Source organism: Nymphalis io, chromosome 28 (genome assembly GCF_905147045.1).
Source record: "Nymphalis io chromosome 28, ilAglIoxx1.1, whole genome shotgun sequence".
Taxonomy (NCBI): Eukaryota; Metazoa; Arthropoda; class Insecta; order Lepidoptera; family Nymphalidae; genus Nymphalis; species Nymphalis io.
The window spans coordinates 3494573-3514932 of NC_065915.1; the positions used below are offsets into that span (position 1 = coordinate 3494573).

At 31.9% G+C, this 20360-nt stretch overlaps 2 protein-coding genes across 3 annotated transcripts in view; one reads left to right on the top strand and one right to left on the bottom strand.

The window, feature by feature from the left end:
- Positions 1–20360, top strand: part of LOC126779145 (coatomer subunit zeta-1) — a 127941-nt gene that overhangs the window by 18754 nt on the left and 88827 nt on the right. The window lies entirely within an intron of this gene.
- Positions 1126–5797, bottom strand: LOC126779141 (isochorismatase domain-containing protein 1-like). 2 transcript variants are annotated; one of them, XM_050503001.1, is made up of 5 exons: positions 5517–5797; positions 4681–4887; positions 3838–3954; positions 3034–3194; positions 1345–1493 (listed from the first exon to the last, which is right to left on the bottom strand). In XM_050503001.1, the coding sequence occupies exons 1-4, from the start codon at positions 5646–5648 to the stop codon at positions 3039–3041; spliced, it is 612 nt and encodes a 203-aa protein (XP_050358958.1). In that variant the 5' UTR covers positions 5649–5797; the 3' UTR covers positions 1345–1493; positions 3034–3038. The 2 variants fall into 2 exon arrangements, with proteins under 2 accessions (XP_050358959.1, XP_050358958.1); XM_050503002.1 differs by lacking the exon at positions 3034–3194 and having other exon boundaries at positions 1126–1493.

The following is a 20360-nucleotide window of genomic DNA, read 5'->3' on the forward strand; positions in this document are numbered from 1 at the left end:
CTCGTCGTAAGTTCGGGCGACGGTGTCCGGAGAACCAATCGTCACGTAATGGTCACGGCAACCCCACGCGCCCTTTATTACGATCACAGATTTATAACCATTAATCAACGAATATAAACCTTTAATCTGTAATCGTAATTAATGATTTCACATAGTAATCGTTAAGCTGATTACATTTAGCCCAAGTCTGTAAATAAGTTTGTTTGTGTTTGAAATGGGCGCAACAAAAGTCAAGACTGATTAAAAATTTACTTATTGATTAATAAAATAAAATTTTAAAAACAGAAACAAATCGCTTTTAGACCCGACGATTAATCGAATCGTTCTATGTATTTACGCCCTGAACACAAGCATATAATAATTAAATCATTTTATTAATTGCATAATTCTTACATTAGATTTGTTACATAGTAATTTATCATTTTCATATTTAGTATATAGAATGTTAATCAACTTTCACGAGTTAATTCCGGCGAAGCACAATGGTTTGAAATTGCTTAATTTGAGCAAATAATTTATCTCATAGAGAACAAATATACATTTTAATTTATTAAGATAAATAAAACTTATAAATTTATGTTTTTCATGTAGTAACATATATACCTTCAGCGTCATCATCTTGTAATAATGTTATTTCTCGCTAAAGTTTCTTTTGTTAAGTTATATGGATTACTATTCCCGTTAAAATTATATGATCCACCGTTTTCCTGATAACAATGACTCAATCGACCACAGATTATTATCGCATGGCATAATGCTTTTGATTACCAATATTATATTTGCAGTATGTAGACGCTCTCCTAGAATGTGTTGAATGTCGCATTTTTCCATTTTGGTACTTAGGTAACCACTTTCTATCAGCTATCTATTTCCGAAGTTGGCTGTCATCTAAAAAAAATCGCTGTTTGTAACACAAACAAACACAACTGATTTATTTATATATATATATATATATATATTTTTAACAATTTTTCGAATCCTGTTGTTCTGTGTAATCTTAAAATAAAATATAATAATAAGTGTTAAAAGTATATATGTTACAATTTTCATCATATGGTACCAAAGTCGGCAATTACCTTAAATTTAATAAGTTCAATGGCAACCCACTGAAATAAAACATTTCCAAAATAAATATTTTTTTTTATTAAAATCCTTTAATTAATAAAATCTTAATTATTATAAAACATTAACGAAACAACTTTCGAATAACAATTTCTTTAAAGTTATTTTAATATCACATTATTAAAATATATCATTAGAGTATCTCGACAATATTTTTCTTAGCAATAAATATATATACAACTATTTAAAAAAAAAACATATGCAGGCAAAAAAAAAATCTACTTTTTTTAATTTTCAGCCCCAAATTCAGCAGGCGTAGGTTTAGAATTCAACTTTGATATTTGTTTGAAAGCAGGATGATTTTTGTCTTTTAATAACTTGAATAAAACATTCTCAGACGTACCAACAAAACAGCCCAATGATTGGAATCGCTGAAATTACAAAACTTTGTTAAATAATTTTTCAATACATGTACTAATAATAATTTAGATATACAATAAAACATACTTGAGCAAAATGTAATTAAATTAACGATTTCGTTTAAAACGTGTAATCATCAATCACGATTACAGATTAACTTTGATTAGTTCTGAAGATGGCGCGCGGGGATACTATTGGTTACTTACTTGACTCACTCACTCACGTTACTTTTATTATTATTTTTCGTTATAATGTAATCGTGATTGATGATTACACGTTATAATCGTAATCATTAATTACATTTTGTACAAGTCTGCAATAAAATTAGTAGTAAAAGTATTATTACATGCAAACAATTAACAATTGAAATGTATGTATTGTAAAATTATATTGAGGTAGTAGCAAGTATATGTTACGAATATATGTAATAAGTTAAAAAGTTGTATTTGTCTATGGAATCATTTTAATGACTTTGATTATATATATTATTTGACAGGTGCCAGATGCCCAGTTACAATGAATAATACATAAATATACCCCACCAAATAAATACCCTACTACATAAATATACTACTGGTGGTAGGGCTTAGTGCTAGCTCGTCTGTGTAGATACCACCCACTCATCAGATATTCTATCGCAAAACAGCAGTACTTGGTGTTGTTGTGTACCGGTTTGAAGGGTGAGTGAGCCAGTGTTGTTACTGGCACAAGGGACATAACATCTTAGTTCCCAAGGTTGGTGGCGCATTAGTGATGTAAGTAATGGTTAACATTTCTTACAATGCCAATGTCTATGGGCGTTGGTGACCCCTTACCATCAGGTGGCCCATGTGCTCGTTCACCTACCTATACTATAAAACAACCCTAAACCAATCGAAGAAGGAGTACACGGAGCTAGTATAAATTTATAGAGTATAAGCTTAGCTTGCATTTTTGCTTGATGAAATATTGCATCGGCCGAGGATGCATCATTAATCAATAAATATTGTCTTAATTATTAGATTTAACTTCGATTTAGAGGTTTGTGTTAATTAAATATGAGTTATAATTGTAATATCTCATTTTAAATATTCATAATCTCGATCAATGATATCACATTAATTCAATGTCAAAGTTGTTATTTTTTTTACTCCTCTTGTGATTGGAATAGAGTCCATCGATACTCAACATTTTCTTTATAAGGGCCACAAAAACGTGTGATTCATGGTGCGACACCAAAGAAAAAATATTTAGGCAATGATTCTAGGTTTTGGATTGTTATTTTTAACATTTTTATATAATATCCTGACATTTCAAACACTTTACAGTGTTCGTGGTCTCAAGCGGTTGCTTAATTTAAATTATTTAGATGTTAATAAAACCTTTGAAATTTAAAATAGTTAAAAATAAAATAACATTAGGTGAGCCAACCCAAGCCAAGCCCAGCGGGCCGCAGGTTGAGTATCGCTGGAATAGACTATATAAAGGGTATATTTTAGACTAGAGACAATTATGATACAGTATATTTTGATTAAAAAAATTAGTTTAAATGTTTAACTTGATATAACATACATTTATTATAGTTTGGAAGACACGTTTGAGCCAAATGTATCAGCCCCTGGTTCTCTGTTTAATTTAGAGACCATTTTAAATGCAGGATGGTCCTTGTCTTTCAGAAGTTTGAACAACACACTTTCGGCGGTTGTTATAAAACATCCTATGGATTGCATGCGCTGAAATCAAGAACATTTCAAGCATGCATCTAAACGAGATATGGATGAAATTATGTAGTATTAATTTCAATAGAATAAGTTCAAATAGTAATTTCGGATGTGTGTAAAATCGTTTTGACACAATTGTTTCCCATTATCGTCACTAGATGGCGCTGTTTTTACTCCATACAAATTGCAGTTAATTGTGCGAAAACAAAAATACTTACAAAAATAGCATAAATAAGGACAGGACTGAGCGTGAAGGACTGTGTTTTCATACGCACATGTAATAAAGTATATACTATAGTGTAAAACAACGGCTGGATAAGTTGGCAAAAGATTTGCTAATGTTAATGTAAGTCAGGTATTTATTAATTCAGTATTCATATAACTAGCATATGTATATTAAGTCTTAAAAATCTCTTTTATGATAAGAAATAGAAGACTACAACATGAATAAAAGCCCAGAAATAATTGTGAAAGACAATTCAGACATTTTAATTGATTCTTTTGAACATATTCTATCGAAATGAAATGTATGTTAATAGGAATTATCTACAACATGTAATGAAATTAATTAAGTATGTTTAAACAAGATTTATAATAATAATTCGTTGGTAGTTTGTCATGAATGACGGTAAGATACAACATGAGATGACATTACCTGTAAAGCAAGTGTTCGATCCATGAGCGACCTTGACGACACCCCATCAGCTAACACATGAACATTGATGTCTTCATTGATTAGGTCAATAACTGTTTGCTCTATGCAAACATGTGCCTCAAAATATAAAAACAAATATGTTTTATAAAGTATCATAGCTATCATAGGGCAAGTATGTGGGCTCCCTAAGATGAGGGGGCCCTAAGGGTCAACATTTGACATGGTTTATATTTCCATACCAAATTTTACATATTTATATGTGCCAACGTTAATTTTTATTATTATGTTTCACTTAACATTTCTATACTTTAGCAACATCTATATATATATATATATATATATATATATATATTTTTTTTTTTTGTTATGTTTCCATCTGCAATCAGTCCTTGGACTTTAAGCGGATAGTTGGTGCGATAGTTAACATGATGAGTGAGCCTTTTATCAAGAGAACTTCTCGTGTTATGAGGGTGCTACACCCTCTCAGGCAGCTGGAGAACATCATTCCTCTTTAGGTGGCTAATATATTTTTGGCTTTTAAGCTGGGTTGCCAATTGATATACATACATCTATATAAATATTGATTTACTTGCAACACTGCACTGGGGCCAGGGACCTTTGTCCGAAAATCACAATTAAATATTTATTAACAATTAAAAGTTTTTATTAGTAAAACTAACACTTCCAGCTTACATACCTTATATAAAATAAAAAAATGGCTAGAAGCTCGTAAATAGCCATATTAATTGAGAATGGGGTAGTTATTTTGAAATGACCGAGAAATACTACAATTAGTATTGTATAAATAATGGTAGTTCTAAATGAACAAGCAAATATATTCACCTCAATACCAAACAATACCACGGATCCCAAGTTCGGTACATCCTTCTTCAGCCTATCTTTAAGTTCTTGGCTGTACATAGAGAATGTTGTCTTATCATATACAAGGGCCGCTCCGTCGATATTTATATCCTTGGTAGTGTGACCTAAGCCTTTTGGATACTGCTCCGACACATATACTGGTATATTGAAGTGTTTTGCCGCTTCTATCTGACATTTACAATTTTTAAGCTTTAATAATTTGACATTTTTTCGTACTTAATTCTATTCTATTTTGAATGAAAGAAGGGTTTGATGTTAAATTTATAATTACCAATATTATAAGAAACCAAAATAAGAAATCTTCTTTTAATTATTCTTTAACCTAGAAGAATAAAAAGATGAAAAATAATCTAAAGATTTTTACATATACTTGTCTCCACCCCACTTCCTGAGAATGCTTTAGATATTTTGTTGGTGAGTGACAGAACCAAATCGGCCCATATTCATTAGACTAAGGCAGAGTAGGTATCAATGTCAATTAATAAGGGGAAGGCCCCTGTAACCCCTCCCCTTTAATTCAACACTATTTTAGTCTAAAATGATAGGAAATGATAGTTCAGAGGTGACTAAACCTCAAAACTTTAATCATGAATATATCGAGTTGCGAATTTCTAATGCCAACCCATTTTTTTTTTTTTTTTTGATAATAATTAAATACATATCAATTTTTTTTTTACAAGTATGTTTACTTTAAAAATATATTGAGGTTATAAAAGATATATTATTTTTTAAATTATTTATTCTAAGAGTAGCTAGCCGGCATGTTTTATTACGTAACATCAGAATAAAATACATACCATTTTATTTGCGACTCTCACTACTTCTCCAAAGTGTTTGATATGGGGCTTAAATGTTTCTTGTATGTCACACAGCAAAAATGCTGTTTTTTGTGCCTCCAAAGCTCCAAGTCTCAACAAATTACGTGCCATTTTATAATAAAAAAACAATGTTTATTTCTAGCTAAGGTCTTATCAAATTATTCGTATTACGAGATTACGAATGTCACTTTAAATCACTATGGTCAGGATACTTAACATTAAAAACAAAGTTCACTCAACATTCATTCTCAATTTTTCACTGTAAACTTCAAAATTCAAATGACAAAACATGAATGTTACCAGATTTAAATTAAAAAAATCTTTCAAAATCAAATATGTTATAAATGTTAAATGAATATTTTGTGTATTTATAATAAAATTAATAGTAATATTAAGTAAAATAAATAAAAATACCTGCATTAAATATATATTTAATGTAACTTATCTTATATTAATTTTTTATAATTCATAATAGTTTTCTTTTGGCATTTCGCCAATAATACAAGTGGCATGAAATTTCTACCTAATGTTGTAAGCAAAAAGGATAGTCATTATTAAAGTTTATTTAGTCAATATTTATATATGTATTTCATAATTGAAAAAGTAATAGCGATAGACATTACGGCAAAAAAATGTTAGGTTTCATATAATCATGATTTCATACTTTTAGTACAAATTTTATTTATAAATTTTAATGGGTCAAACATTATTTTGCAGTGCACTGTAGCAGTGACTGTCACATTGCTGATATTCGATTAAGGTATCTTTTTCTTCTTTTAAAAAGAAGGTTTGAAGCTTCCGCTGTTCCAATGCGAGTTTATAGATAGGCAGATTGTAGATTGACATATTTTCGTTCCACACATTTTTTTACTCACCAAGTTTCTACACTGCCAAACATGAAATAAATATTATTAACACGAATTACGATCATAAAAATGTTACCTTTGATTATGTTTGACGTTTCCTCAAAATATCATTCTTATACATAAAGCTGTATCATATATATTTTGGTGGAGAAAGAACTATATACTAAATAATAGCAAGATAATTCCCAAGATGTGTTAGCGTCAGGCAGGCTATATAACAAGACTATTCCTTATTATGAGTGCCTCGTTGGTGTAGTGGCTTGATATAAGGCCGCTGACCCGGAGGTCCTGGGTTCAAATCCCAGGTCGGGTCAATAAAAAGTTATTGGGTTTTTCTGTTAAAAAATGTCTGTATATATATATGTCTGTATATACTACTGAGAGTAGTATTCCGGATTTGGAAGTGTGGTCATTCCCGTGCCTCGGAAAGCACGCTGGTCCTGCACCTGAACTCTTTCCGGTCGTGTCGGATTGCCGTCAAATCGGATTATGAGAGTTAGGGAATAGAGAGTGCACCTGTGTTTGCGCACACACTTGTGCACTATAATATCTCCTGCGTAGTTGGCTAATCTCTCTTGAGATTAGCCGCCGTGGCCAAAATCGGTCTGGAGGATATTATTACTTATTATTATTTATGTGATATTATTATGTATAATTATTTATGGGAACGATTGACAGAAACGCTATATTTAAGACACGGTTTGTTTTTCTACCGAGGGTAGAACTGTTGTCTATGAGGAGATTTCAAAACGTTTCGTAAATTTCGAGTTGCATTTATATTATGAGATATAGGAATAATTTAACTCGTTATATATAACTCAAAAATTATCGGTTATTGATGTACAATAATGATTAATTAAATATAGGAAACCTGGCATTATTAGTATCGTAAATACATTGCAACTATAGAATACATGTATTCTACTCCTGGCAGAATCACACGGCAATTTGGCTTAAAAAAGATATTGCAATATTTTTTTAACAGGAGTAATTTTCTGTATCTGAAGTTATTATATTAATATATTTGAAGTAGCTTTTGTTGCTTATTATTACAAATAACAATAATGAATTAAAGTAGTCGAGGTATGGTCAACTTTAAAAAAATAAAAAATATATCATAATATTAGTTAAAAATAACATACAGCATGGCAATAAAAAATAGCAATTGACACAATGTAACTTGCGCCTTCTTTTGTTTTTTTAGGCAAGTGACAATCACAAAAATACACTTGGGCTCAAGTGTATTAAATATACAGTATTTTAGATTTATTATTTATTTATTTAATAGGACCACTAACAATATACATATTAAATGATGGCATACATAACACCCAAAGAGAAAAAATCAACTTCTGATATGTATATCGACTACAAGTGTATACAACATTCACAAAGTATCGCGTCACATAAAATAAATTAAAAAATAATTATTATTGACCTATGCTTTCTTCATTAACACAATATTTAAAAAAAAAACATCAAAAAATAAAATAAAACTACAACAGGATCTCAACGCACTATTTTGATGACGGACTCGCTGACAAAAAATAATCCATGAGCTTTTTTTTAAAAGTAATGAAGCTGTCATGAAAGATGTCAATGCCATGTATAACTTTTGTCAAATCATTATGTCGAGCACATATGCGCACTATCGGAGCCAGCTTTCCAAGACGTTTTCTTGGTGGGGGCATGGAAGATCGTTACCCACTAAAGCTCCTGCGATGGTCGTATTTGATACGGATCCAACAGTTCACACGGCCTTTTTAATATAAAACACCGCGGCCCTTCCCATGCTGAGCACATGAAAGCTCATTGCTGCTTGCTCGGGCGACTTGCTGAACCCGCAATATTCGGCAAAATTGTTGCTGTCTAATCGGTCCATATCGGTAAAAAAATCTCAGTAGCAGCCCGGAGCCTGGAAGTTGGAAGGGTGTACGCTTCCGTGTCTCGTACAGTACGTAAAGCTGTTGGTCCTGCGCCTAAACTCTTTCCAGTCGTGTCGGATTGCCGTCTCGTCGGATTATGAGAGCAAGGGAATAGAGATTACACCTGTGTTTGCTGACACACTTGTGCACTATAATATCTCCTGCGCAGTTGGCTAATCTCTCTTGAGATTGGCCGCCGTGGCCGAAATCGGTCTGGAGAACATTATTATTAGAGTTATAAATATATAAGATATAAACATTCGTTAACACGTAGTATAACGGTTAAACTAAACAATAATTACGATAGTGAGTATCAGATATGCTCTCCAAGCATTGTTTTACGTAGGCAGTAATATATATTTAATTGTAACGCCCCACCCACGCCCATAAGATATTTGGTGCAGCTTGCCTTAGGACAGGAATCTATGGAGTTGCTATTGAATAAATGATTATGATTGTTACTAAAAAAGTATAAGTGGGAGTATACGTGATAGGCGTAAAAATTGGCGTCAAAATCTTCAAATAATAATAAATATTTTTTGATTTATGTATTTCTTATAAACTTTTTTTAAGCACTATTTACAATAATATTCTTATTCTATATTTAAATTTTAACTTTTTGTTTTATATTGATTCATTTTAATTATGGTTTTTACTTACAAATTCTCACTACCCTATTTCTCAATACTTCTAGTTAAATTTCTATCACAAAGTTATATCTGGACGAGTTCGTTGTAGAAATTAAACAAAGAAAAATTTGTGTTACAGTAAATAATTGCACCTCAACATTTTTGTCAAGGCTTATTCAACAAAAATTCAGGAAAACTCATCGAGTTATTTAAATGTATCATTTTGTAGTAAAATTCTATTTTTTTTACTTAATCATGTTATTTAAATACCTTAAACAAAATTTGTAATATTGATTCAAATTTTTCAGTTGTGAAAATTTGCGATAGAAAACATCCCATGAGCAGATATGGGTTAAGATTAAATTCAAGAGAATTCAATTTGATATGTTATCAAAATGAACGCTTCTTTTTCAAAATCACACGAGCATTTTTTTTTGTTTCAAAAAAAATTTTAGTACGCATCGACTCTTATCAGTTTACTGTTCTACACTTATATAACAGCAATTTATTCCCACGTTACGATTGCTCGTTCAGACGAAGGTTAACTAATTATCGAGTTATTTTTTTAATATACGGATTTACATACCGCGTTAATTTAATTTTTCGTTTCCAAAATATTTGGAATTGAACGCAATCCTTAAAATATTTTAGTATTCAAGTTTAAAGTTATTTTGTGGGAAGCAATTTATCTTAATGTTTTTTTTTTTTTTTTGGATTAGAATGTATTTACATTTTACAATTCAACTCGAAAACAATGCGATTTGTACTTTGATTAAAACAATTCTGTATTTTTTTATAATATATCTATAATATAGGAAGATGAATTAATTACTTAGAACTTACTTTTAAATGGTGTTGTTGATTTTGCTTTATTCGCGTTAAAAACACCCTTAGGTATGTAGTGTTTACTTTAAAATACGCGTCCAATACAACAATGTGTTGAGGGCGGTGTTGAGGAAACCTCGATACTGTAGTGCGTCGGCAATGTTCGCTGATGCTCGCGTGGACGTTTTTTTCTCTATAATACGCAAGCGTGTCGCCTCCATTATGAGCAGAACTTCGAAAAGTACCAACACCCTCATCAGCACATTGGCTTGTAAATTGGACAGTCACTTCTGGGAACACTGGAATGGTGTACATGTGAAGCGGGTCTAATTCTAGGATTAAGTACTAACATAGTTTAAGCATTCGTTACTAATCTATTTAATTTTAATTATTTATTTTAATTTATTTGTTATTATTTTTAATTTTATTTGAATTTAATGTTAATTTTAATTTAATATGGATTGTTTAATCTGAAATAAAGTATTATTATTATTATTAAAAGCATAAAATCTTAATGTTACCGTTGTATTTGTTCGTTCAGAACAATTACACAAAGGAATCGTATACTTATTATGATAATAAGCAAAAAAATCTTATATGAGCCAGCTTTCCCAAATTAAAGGACTTCGTACTACAGCATTACTTGTCTTTAAGCAACAAAAGACAGTAATTCTTATTAGTATGACTTAACTTTATTTATTTTTATAATGCCTACTTGGTGGTATCGCTTCGTGCAAGCCAATGCGAGGGTACCACCCACTTGTCACATATTCTACCGCCAAACAGCAATACTTACTATTGTTATGATCGAGTTTGAATGGTGACTAAGCCAGTGTAGCTACAGGCACAAGGGACATACATCTTATTTCCCAAGGTCGGGGTGATATAATTAATGGTTTAACTAATGTCTATGGGTGGTGGTGACCTTAACTGTGTTTAATCCCTAGATCATCAAAATTTTATTGTGTTTTTTCGTCAAAATAAATCTCAGTATAAAATGGAATGTAGCACATAAAGCCGTGGGTCCTGCGCCTGAACTCTTTCCGGTCAGAGTGCATCTGTGTTTGCGCACTATAAAATGTCAGATGCAATTGACTAGGCAACCCTGAGATTGGCCGTCGTGGCCGAAATCTATCAGAAGAACATCATATAATGAGAGTGAGGAAATAGAGAGTGTACCTTTGTTTGCGCTCATATTGTGCACTATAATGTTGCTTGCGCAGTCACTTTGAGATTGGCCACGTGGCTGAAATCATCTTTTATATATAACCAATACTACTGCATCGATTTTAGTAAAAATATTTGATTTCGCTACAAGTAGCGTTTCGCAGATTTACTCGCTTTAAATTTAGAATATTGACGCGATAAGCGTGACTTTCATGTTCTTTTATATTATATACTACTAAATATATTTGCGGTAATTATATAATTAAAATTAGGATTTATCTCGGCAGATCGTCGCTATTCTAAAGTGTAATAGAATTTTAAAAAAGTATTTCAAGAATTCTTTCGATTTTTAGTTTAAATTTCTTATCAAAGAAACTCGGCAATTAAAAAGTGATTATCAAATCTAAATTGTAACAAACACCAGCACAAATGACTAAAGAAAATGTTCCTAAATGTGGAATAATTAGAATTTTTCAAGCCCTTCGTTAATTTATCAGTCAGTGATACTCAAAGTGTTTTTCATATGTTTCATTAATAATGAACTCATTTTATATATGTATTTTTTTCATACACATATTATAACCTCAAATAGTATTATATAATATCTTTTAAGTCAATAATTTCTCAAGTACTAAGCAATTCAAGTCCTATTTAGCTGTATATATACCTTTTTTTTCAAAATTATTCCAGTAACTGATATATTTATCATTGTATACAAGAACATAAAAATCCCGCTTATTACGTCACACGTTTAAAATTAATGCGGGTGACATTGCGAAGCGCAGTTACTTATATAAAGATATTATCTTTTCCGAAGCGCATCATCATCATCATCATCATCAGATATTCTACCGCAAAACAGCAATACTTGATCTTGTTGTGTTCCAGTTTGAAGGGTGAGTGAGCCAGTGTAATTACAGGCACAAGGGACATAAAATCTTAGTTCCCAAGGTTGGTGGCGCATTGGCTATGTAAGCGATGGTTAACATTTCTTACAATGCAAATGTCTATGGGCATTGGTGACCACTTACCATCAGGTGGTCCATATGCTCGTACCCATTCCTATTCTATAAAAAAAAATATCATCAATTTTAATACAGCGAATCGATGTACTTGTATTGATGCATTCGAGCAATTAAGTAACCGAACTTAATTTGCTTATAAACTTATTATCTTCCAAATCATACATATTATTTACCCGACAATACCTTACAGTCTAACTTTCGCTATGAAAAGACGTCCGTTGGAAACAGGAACTCCAAACAAAATGGTCTTTTGTTATGAATATGTCAATCAAAGCGGTATATTCATATGTCTGACATGTGTTGTATATAAATAGAGTTGAAAACTCTAGCGTGATTTAGGTTGCAATGTTTTGTATTGTATGTAAATTTTCATTATCTTATTGTATATTCAAATTAAACATGTACTTGGCGAGTTATTTATATACTGTGTTCTATTTATATTGTTCTAGTATAATATAAGTACATAAAGAAGTGCCAACGGATGGTATGTTACCTCTAATCAAGGTTATGTAACGGAAGCATTTATGCCGTAAATATATACTAGACTGATTGACTGAAGTATATATTTGGCGATCTCGTTGGTCTAGTGGCTTGATATAAAGCTACAGATCCAGAGGTCCTGAGCTCAAACCCCAGGTAGAGCAAATAAAGTGTTATTGGGTTTCAGACATTATCATCATCATTATATATTTTAGAACACTGTGTGTGTGTATGTATATATGTGTTATGTATGTTATATTCGATTTCTAACCGATTTTGGAGATTATGAAATGGTTAGTGAGTGCGATTAGTGTTAAAGTTGATATTGTCAATTAAAAGTACATAATATGATACATTTAAATATTTATTTCTACTAAAAAAAAAGTTGTATTTTTTTTCGAAACTGTTTTTAAAAACGTAATATATAAATAGCTTAAAGTATTGTAAGCTTTGAGGGCTTGTGCTCTAAGTTATTCGGAACGTCTCAAGATATTTTTTCGCGAATAATTCTTATAGCGGTAATTCGAAAGTCTAAAAGATTTGCGATATCTGCCCCGAGTTATCTCATCTGTACCCGATATAAATTCAATTCGGTCGGCCGTTTCGGCCATTATTGTCGGCGAAAGATTGTGAAAGTGTGAATACAGTTTTCATACGAGTTATTGCACGCGGATAGTCTTTTGTATTCGATCAATGTTGCCATTGGAAATTAGTCTGTAAAAACTCCCATTGCTGAGCCAAGCCATCTTCTCATTGTGAGGAGATTTTGACTAAACACGTGCAGGTTTCCTCACGACGTTTCAATCACCACAAATTCTAAGCACAAATTAAGCACATAAGTGTACATACTTTAGTTACGGCTACTAAAGTATAATATTAACCAAATCAAAAACTTAACACTTGCAGCCAGCGGATACAAAAGTCAATGGAGCAGATTTAAACCTGTTACTAAGCAACCATTCGCAACTGAGCTCTTGTGGCTACAATGCTTTGATTATAAACATTCATCTGTTAGAAATCAAAAATATGCAAATTTAATTATTTTGAACAAAAACTATATTTAATTAAGTTATAGTACGAGAGACTATTGTTCGTTTTTAAATTTAGAAAAACAAAGAGAAATATTATGTATGTATGTATGTATGTATGTATGTATGTATGTATGTATGTATGTATGTATGTATATATATACTTCTACTACTTCTACTACTATGTTAATGACTATGTTTATTATTGTTATTATTGATATATAATATTTAAGTCATTAGTTGTTAAAAAAATTTATAAATTGTGTGTGTTCAAAGATGCTTAAAACAGAAATTATAATGTTTTCTTTACAAATCTGTACCCCCTATCTATATAAATAAAAACTAATGTTTGTTTGTTTGTCCATAATACGTTCTTAAGCCATCCAGCTTAATTAGCCAGCCATACAGCTTATATATATGAACTTTGATCCATGTATAAACTTTGGTAAGTTGTTTTTAAATGTAGCTATGATGTTTGTCGGTAGATGGCACTAGTAGCACATTGTGCTGTTTCTGAATCGCTCTTTCCAAAACCCTAGTTAGAATTATAAGATGTTTTGTTATATAAGTTTTTTTGTCTATTAACACTATTCTTTATATATATTATGGTATGATTTGAAAAACACATCGATAATACTTCACAGACACATACAACATCGTAGACAGCCGAGATGGTCCAGTGGTAAGAGCTCGTGAATCTTAACCGATGATCGTGGGTTCAAACCCGGGCAAGCACCGCTGAATTTTCATGTGCTTAATTTGTGTTTATAATTCATGCGTGACGGTGAAGAAAAATATCGTGAGGAATCCTGCATGTGTCTAATTTCACTGAAATTCTGCCAAATGTGTATTCCACCAACCCCCATTGGAGTAGCGTGGTGGTATAAGCTCCAAAACCTTCTTCTCAAAAAAAGGGAGAGCAGGCCTTGGCCCAGCAGTGAGACATTCACAGACAAATCAGCACAAAAAAAACAGACATCCTTCTATAATAATCTGAGCCCGTATTGAGCATTATTTTCTCAATGATCTCCTAGACTATACGCCCATAGATGCGGGTACGTGTTTCGAAATATATAATTTAGCTGTCAAATAGTCTAAAACGTCACTCAAAATCCAACGTTTAATTATCTATGACCGGCTAACCGATAATTTAGTCTGTGACGCCCAATTTTTTTTTTCGTGTTTTAACCCTTTGTTTATGGTGAACTTGCGTTTTATATTTTTTATCTTTCGTAAAAGGCATTTTGGTTTATATTTAGAACAGGACATCTTAAATATAGATTTTGAGGGTTAAAGTGTTTAGAGTTGCTTGTGTTTTAGTGATGAAGAAATATATCATGAAAAAACTTGCGTGTGTTTGAGGATTTGTGTAATGTACAACTTGAAACAGCATGGTCTTCTTAACGAAGGAATTGAAGACATGAAACAAGAAGGTTGGCACTTATTTGAGCCAACCTTGGGAACTAAGATGTTATGCCTCTTGCACCGGTACTGGCTCAGTCACGTTTCAACCCGGGACAAAAAGTATTGTTTGTTGGCGGTTGAATATCTGATGAGCACACATTAATGTAATGTGAATTTATCAACTCTGTAAATAAATAAAAATACTCCAAAAATATAAATACTCCAAACCTTAAATGGAAAATAGGAAAAATGTCTATGGATTCTGTTGACCATCAGATGGACCATTTGGCTACCTTCCGATCTTACAATAAAAAATGGCAGCTTTTTTCCATCACATACCAAATTATTTCTGGTTACATTTTATTTTACATCCTAACACCGATTACAATATTAACACTAAAAAAAAATAATCAACTTCGTTTATCAATAAGTTACAACCACGGAACCATTAAAACTTAATTCTTAACATATTTGTAACTTAATTAAACACAAAATATTCTCTCAAGCGAGATACACGTATCTTTGCCTCTCATCGGATTCGAACTTATCTTAAACTGATTGGATAATACATGAAAAACCACTCTCGTAATTTGCTTTTAAAAAGAATAAGTGTTGAGGCGATTTTGAAAACGTACACACATATATTAGAATAAGAATTCGGACTGCGGACTTCAATTAAATTCAAATAGTGTTCGCTTGGTTCAATTCGACCGTAATTATTCTTTAAAATATGAGAAAAACTTTAATTATATCAATTTCGATGTTTCGTAATTTTTCTTTCGAATCTCATTTCAATTTTTTTATCCTCGTCATATGTGCTCATTACCAACCTACCAAACAAAAAAAAAATAGATACTCGGTTGACTGTTGTCTGGAAATGTTACTATTTATTTTTGACCTAGTAACACTTTTTTCACTTAAATCATTTTCATTAACAACCTAAGGACAAATAAGTAAAAAGTAAAAAAAGATATAATTACTAGTTTAATGACAAATAATACTAAAAAATACTTCTTTTAAAACAAGTATATATTTAAATGTTCTAAAATTTAATGTAAATAAACTTCGAAGCATATAAAACCCATCATTTTGTTAGAATTTTATATTAATTAATGTGACCTACAACTTCACTGTTTCATTAGAAATCAATTCCCATAACTAAAAAAAATGAACAATTTTCATACAAAATTTCATCCCCTTTATCTATCTACCACTATCTTAGGGGTTAACTTTCAAAAAACCTTCGTTTATACTAACCTATTGTGTTAAAGGGACCCATTATGTCAGCCAGTCAGACAATTATTCTTTTATATAAATTAAACTCCACAGATACAAAAAAACCATTTAAGTTATTTTATTACACTTAATTGGTTAAAATCACTTGCTTTTTACTCCAAGCGATCCATAATCATGTATAAGTACATCTTGATATAAGAAAAGGCGACGTGCGAAGGCACTTAGCGTTCAGCTAATTAGGCTTGAAGCGATTGCACTAATTCTATCAAAGAAAGGAACGCAGACTCTCTAATTAACTCAGGGCTGAATTGAGCTCGGAATCAGTAAATCTATAATAGCCGAGCCAGAGCTATACTGTTGCTCACTTACTCACCCGTGAAATGTTGACAAGCGACTTATGGTGATGTACTATTTTGACGCGTGTATTTTTTGACGAGCCGGTTGGCGTGGTTGGTAGATACTTGCCTTTCACGCCGAAGGTTGTGGGTTCGATTCCCACCCGGGACAGACATTTATTTTTATTTTTTTTATTTTTATTTATGTACCAACAGAGTATACAGAAAATTATATAAATGAAAAATGTGTACAAAGGGATAACTTATCTCTAACAAGAGATCTCTTCCAGAAACCCTGAATCTAGTGGAGATTATTTGTAATACATATTTATGGTGCAGGTACAATATCAATTAGTTTTATATTATAAAATTCAAGTAGACTTAACGATAAATGAATATATTACACACTAAATACAAATAAATATATTAATATATACCATTATCTATAATATATATATATATATATATATATATATATATATATATACATTCAAATTACATAGATACAAAAAAATATATATACATACATATAAAATTAATTAAACTTAAGTGGAAAGAAAGTGTTGCTTAACTCTGATTTTAAACGATCTTATTGTAACATTATTATGGAAAATATTATCTGTGCATTTATGTGCATGAACATGTCTGTTTGTCCTGAGTCTGGGTGTAAAAAAATTAATAAGTATGTATTTACAAAAGAAACGTAATATATGTAGTACATCAGTTGTCTGGTTTCCATAGCACAAGCTTTGTACAAGCTTAATTTGGGATCAGATGGCCGTGTGTGAAAAATGTCCCAGGATATTATTATTATTATATTATTATTCTTGAAATGTTATGATTATAATGGTCATTGTCCATATCACTTTCTGACATTTACCGTTTACTCTGGTGAGTTTCAAATCGTGCAATCGTTTCAAGCGTGTTCGTATACAATTGCCATACTGAACTGGAAAGGGAGAAGTGCGAGTGTGCGTACAATTTGTAGATCAAATATGGCGATGTTGAAGCTGTGTTGTTTTTTTTTTTTTGTTTTATTTAAAGGTAGGCAGACTGGCAAAATGGAAACCTGATGGGAAGTGCTCACCGCGACCCATCGATATTGACACTGTAAGTTTATTATCAATTCGTGTATCATTATTTACGTTTGTTATATTCTGTTCAAAGAGTGAGTGAGCCAGTGTCTACAGGAACAAGTGACGTAACGTCTTAGTTCCTTAAGTTAGGATTTTTTTTTTGTAGGATACGTAGGCGGTTGAGCATATGGGCCACCTGATGGTAAGTGGTCACCAACCATAGATATTGGCTTAGTAAGAAATGTTAACCATTGCTTACATCGCCAATGCGCCATCAACCCTGGGAACTAAGATGTGCCTGTAATTACACTGGCTCACTCACCCTTCAAACTGGAACACAACAATACTAAGTACTGCTATTTTGCGGTAGAATATCTTATGAGTGGTTGGTACCTACCTAGACGAGCTTGCACAAAGTCCACCAGTAGTTATATGACCAGTGACCATTTACCATCAGGTGGCCGATTTGCTTACTCGATTTCCTATTTAAGTAAAAAAAACCAATTGCATGTACAATATAAGAATTTACGCCGAAGTGATATGATACGCCGCGGGATCAAATGGTAAATGAAAGTAATAATAATGTCCTTCAGACCGATTTCAGCCACGACGGGCAATCTCAAGAGACATTAGTCAACTGCACAGGAGATATTATAGTGCACAAGTGTGTGCGCAAACACAGGTGTACTCTCTATTTCCTAACTATCATAATCCGATGGGACGGCAATCCGACACGACAAAAAGAGTTCAGGCGCAGGACCAACACCTTCACATGCTTTCCGAGGCACCGGAGTGTACACACATCCAACTTCCAGACGGGCTGCTACTGAGAATTTTCTGATAGAAAAACCCAATAACTTTTTATACAAGCTTAGCTTGTTATGCAAGCATAACCACGTGAGATAAGAAGTTAAATAACGATAGGAAGCATCTTTCTCCCATAACCAAAGGAAAAAAGGTATTGAGTGTTTGAATAAATAACAAAAAATGCTAAAAAAACGATGTCCTTGTCATGTTAAGTCGTGTTTATGGGATAACAGATTGACTTTTTGTTGAAGTACAGTTGAACGCATATGGCGCCGTGATGATTATTTTTCTACTGTTATTATGTTGTATATAAATAATTATATCTGACTGTACAAAAAGATTTAATAAAATTATATTTTTTGTGTTTTTTTTTTCGTGCAACATACGCACCAAATCATTGCTAGCTTTACAATTATTTTTAATCTTGTAAAATGATAATTCAATTAAAAAATCTTGTCTTAATTATATATTGTATTTAAATATAACATTATTTGTAAAAAAAATAACAATAATAAAAGTGAAATAAATAATTTAATTAAAACATAATTAATTTCAAAATTAGACCACGAATATATTGCTGACTGTACTTTATAAAAAAAAAATCTAACCCACATGTCCGAACATCTGCCGCGTCTACCGTTCGCATTCAACCGTTTGTCTTACGACGTTACGACATATCTCCGTAACATGAAATATCTATGTATTGAAGCTTTGTTGTATGTTCACTGATTGTTAAAAGCTTTTTAAGGGGCTTTAATGTTAACTTTGGTGACGTATTGATAAGATATTTCATTTGTATAATTTGACGGGATTTATTGAGCATCTGGCTTGGCACCTGCCATCAATGGTCGTAGGTTCAATCTTATGTTGTAATAAACCATACAAATTTATAAATACGGAGAATTGAAATGAAAATCTTAAAAACGTCATCGCTTTTAATGTTTTTTTTTTAATAAAGCATTTTACCTCTCTTTCTTATGTGTCTTTTCTCTACCTTAAGTTTGTCTGTAAGAGGTCAACAAATCCGCCTCTTGTATGTTGTTTAACTCAGTGTATGGGAGTATAATACAGAGTATTTATATTGTTGCGTATTGTAATGTAACTGCCTCGTTGGTCTAGTGGCTAAATATAAGGCCGCTGACCCGGAAGTCCGGGGTTCAATTCCCAAGTCGGGCGAATAATAAGTTATTTGATTTTTCTGTCAGAAAATTCTCAGTAGCAGCCCGGAGTCTGGAAGTTGGAAGTGTGTACAGATCTCTGGAAATCGGTCTGGAGGACATTAATGTAATGTATATAATAAGTGAAAGTGAAACTTATTAAACCAATTAAAAGTAATTTAGAATCTGTACAACTTCATGATCTCTTTACATAAGTGGTGTGAAATGAACAAAATGATAATGAATCCCGAAAAATGTTTTCATATAAATTTCACCCGCAATATAAAAAACATCCCATCAGATTATTGCACACAGGGGTGCATTTTAAAAGAAGTTATACAAATTCGGGATCTGGGCATCATTTTAGATTCAAAGCTAACTTTTTTGCCGCATTTAGATAGCATCACTGCAAGAGCTTCAAGAAATTTAGGTTTCTTAATAAGAAATGCCAAAATATTTAAACAAGCGTCAACAAAAAAAAATGTTGTACAATGTATACGTGCGAAGCATCCTAGAATATTGTAGTACAGTATGGTCACCACATTATAACGTGAATCAACTAAAAATTGAAAGAGTGCAAAAAATATTTTTGCGTCATTTAACTTTTTCAAGTGAAGGTTCAAAACAAAATTATAACTACAAAGAGCAATTAACATTTTATAACATGTACAGCCGAGTATGTAATAGCCGAGATGGCCCTGTGGTAAGAACGCGTGAATCTTAACCGATGATCGTGGGTTCAAACCCGGGCAAGCACCACTGAATTTTCATGTGCTTAATTTGTGATTATAATTCATCTCGTGCTTTACGGTGAAGGAAAACATCGTGAGGAAACCTGCATGTGTCTAATTTCACTGAAATTC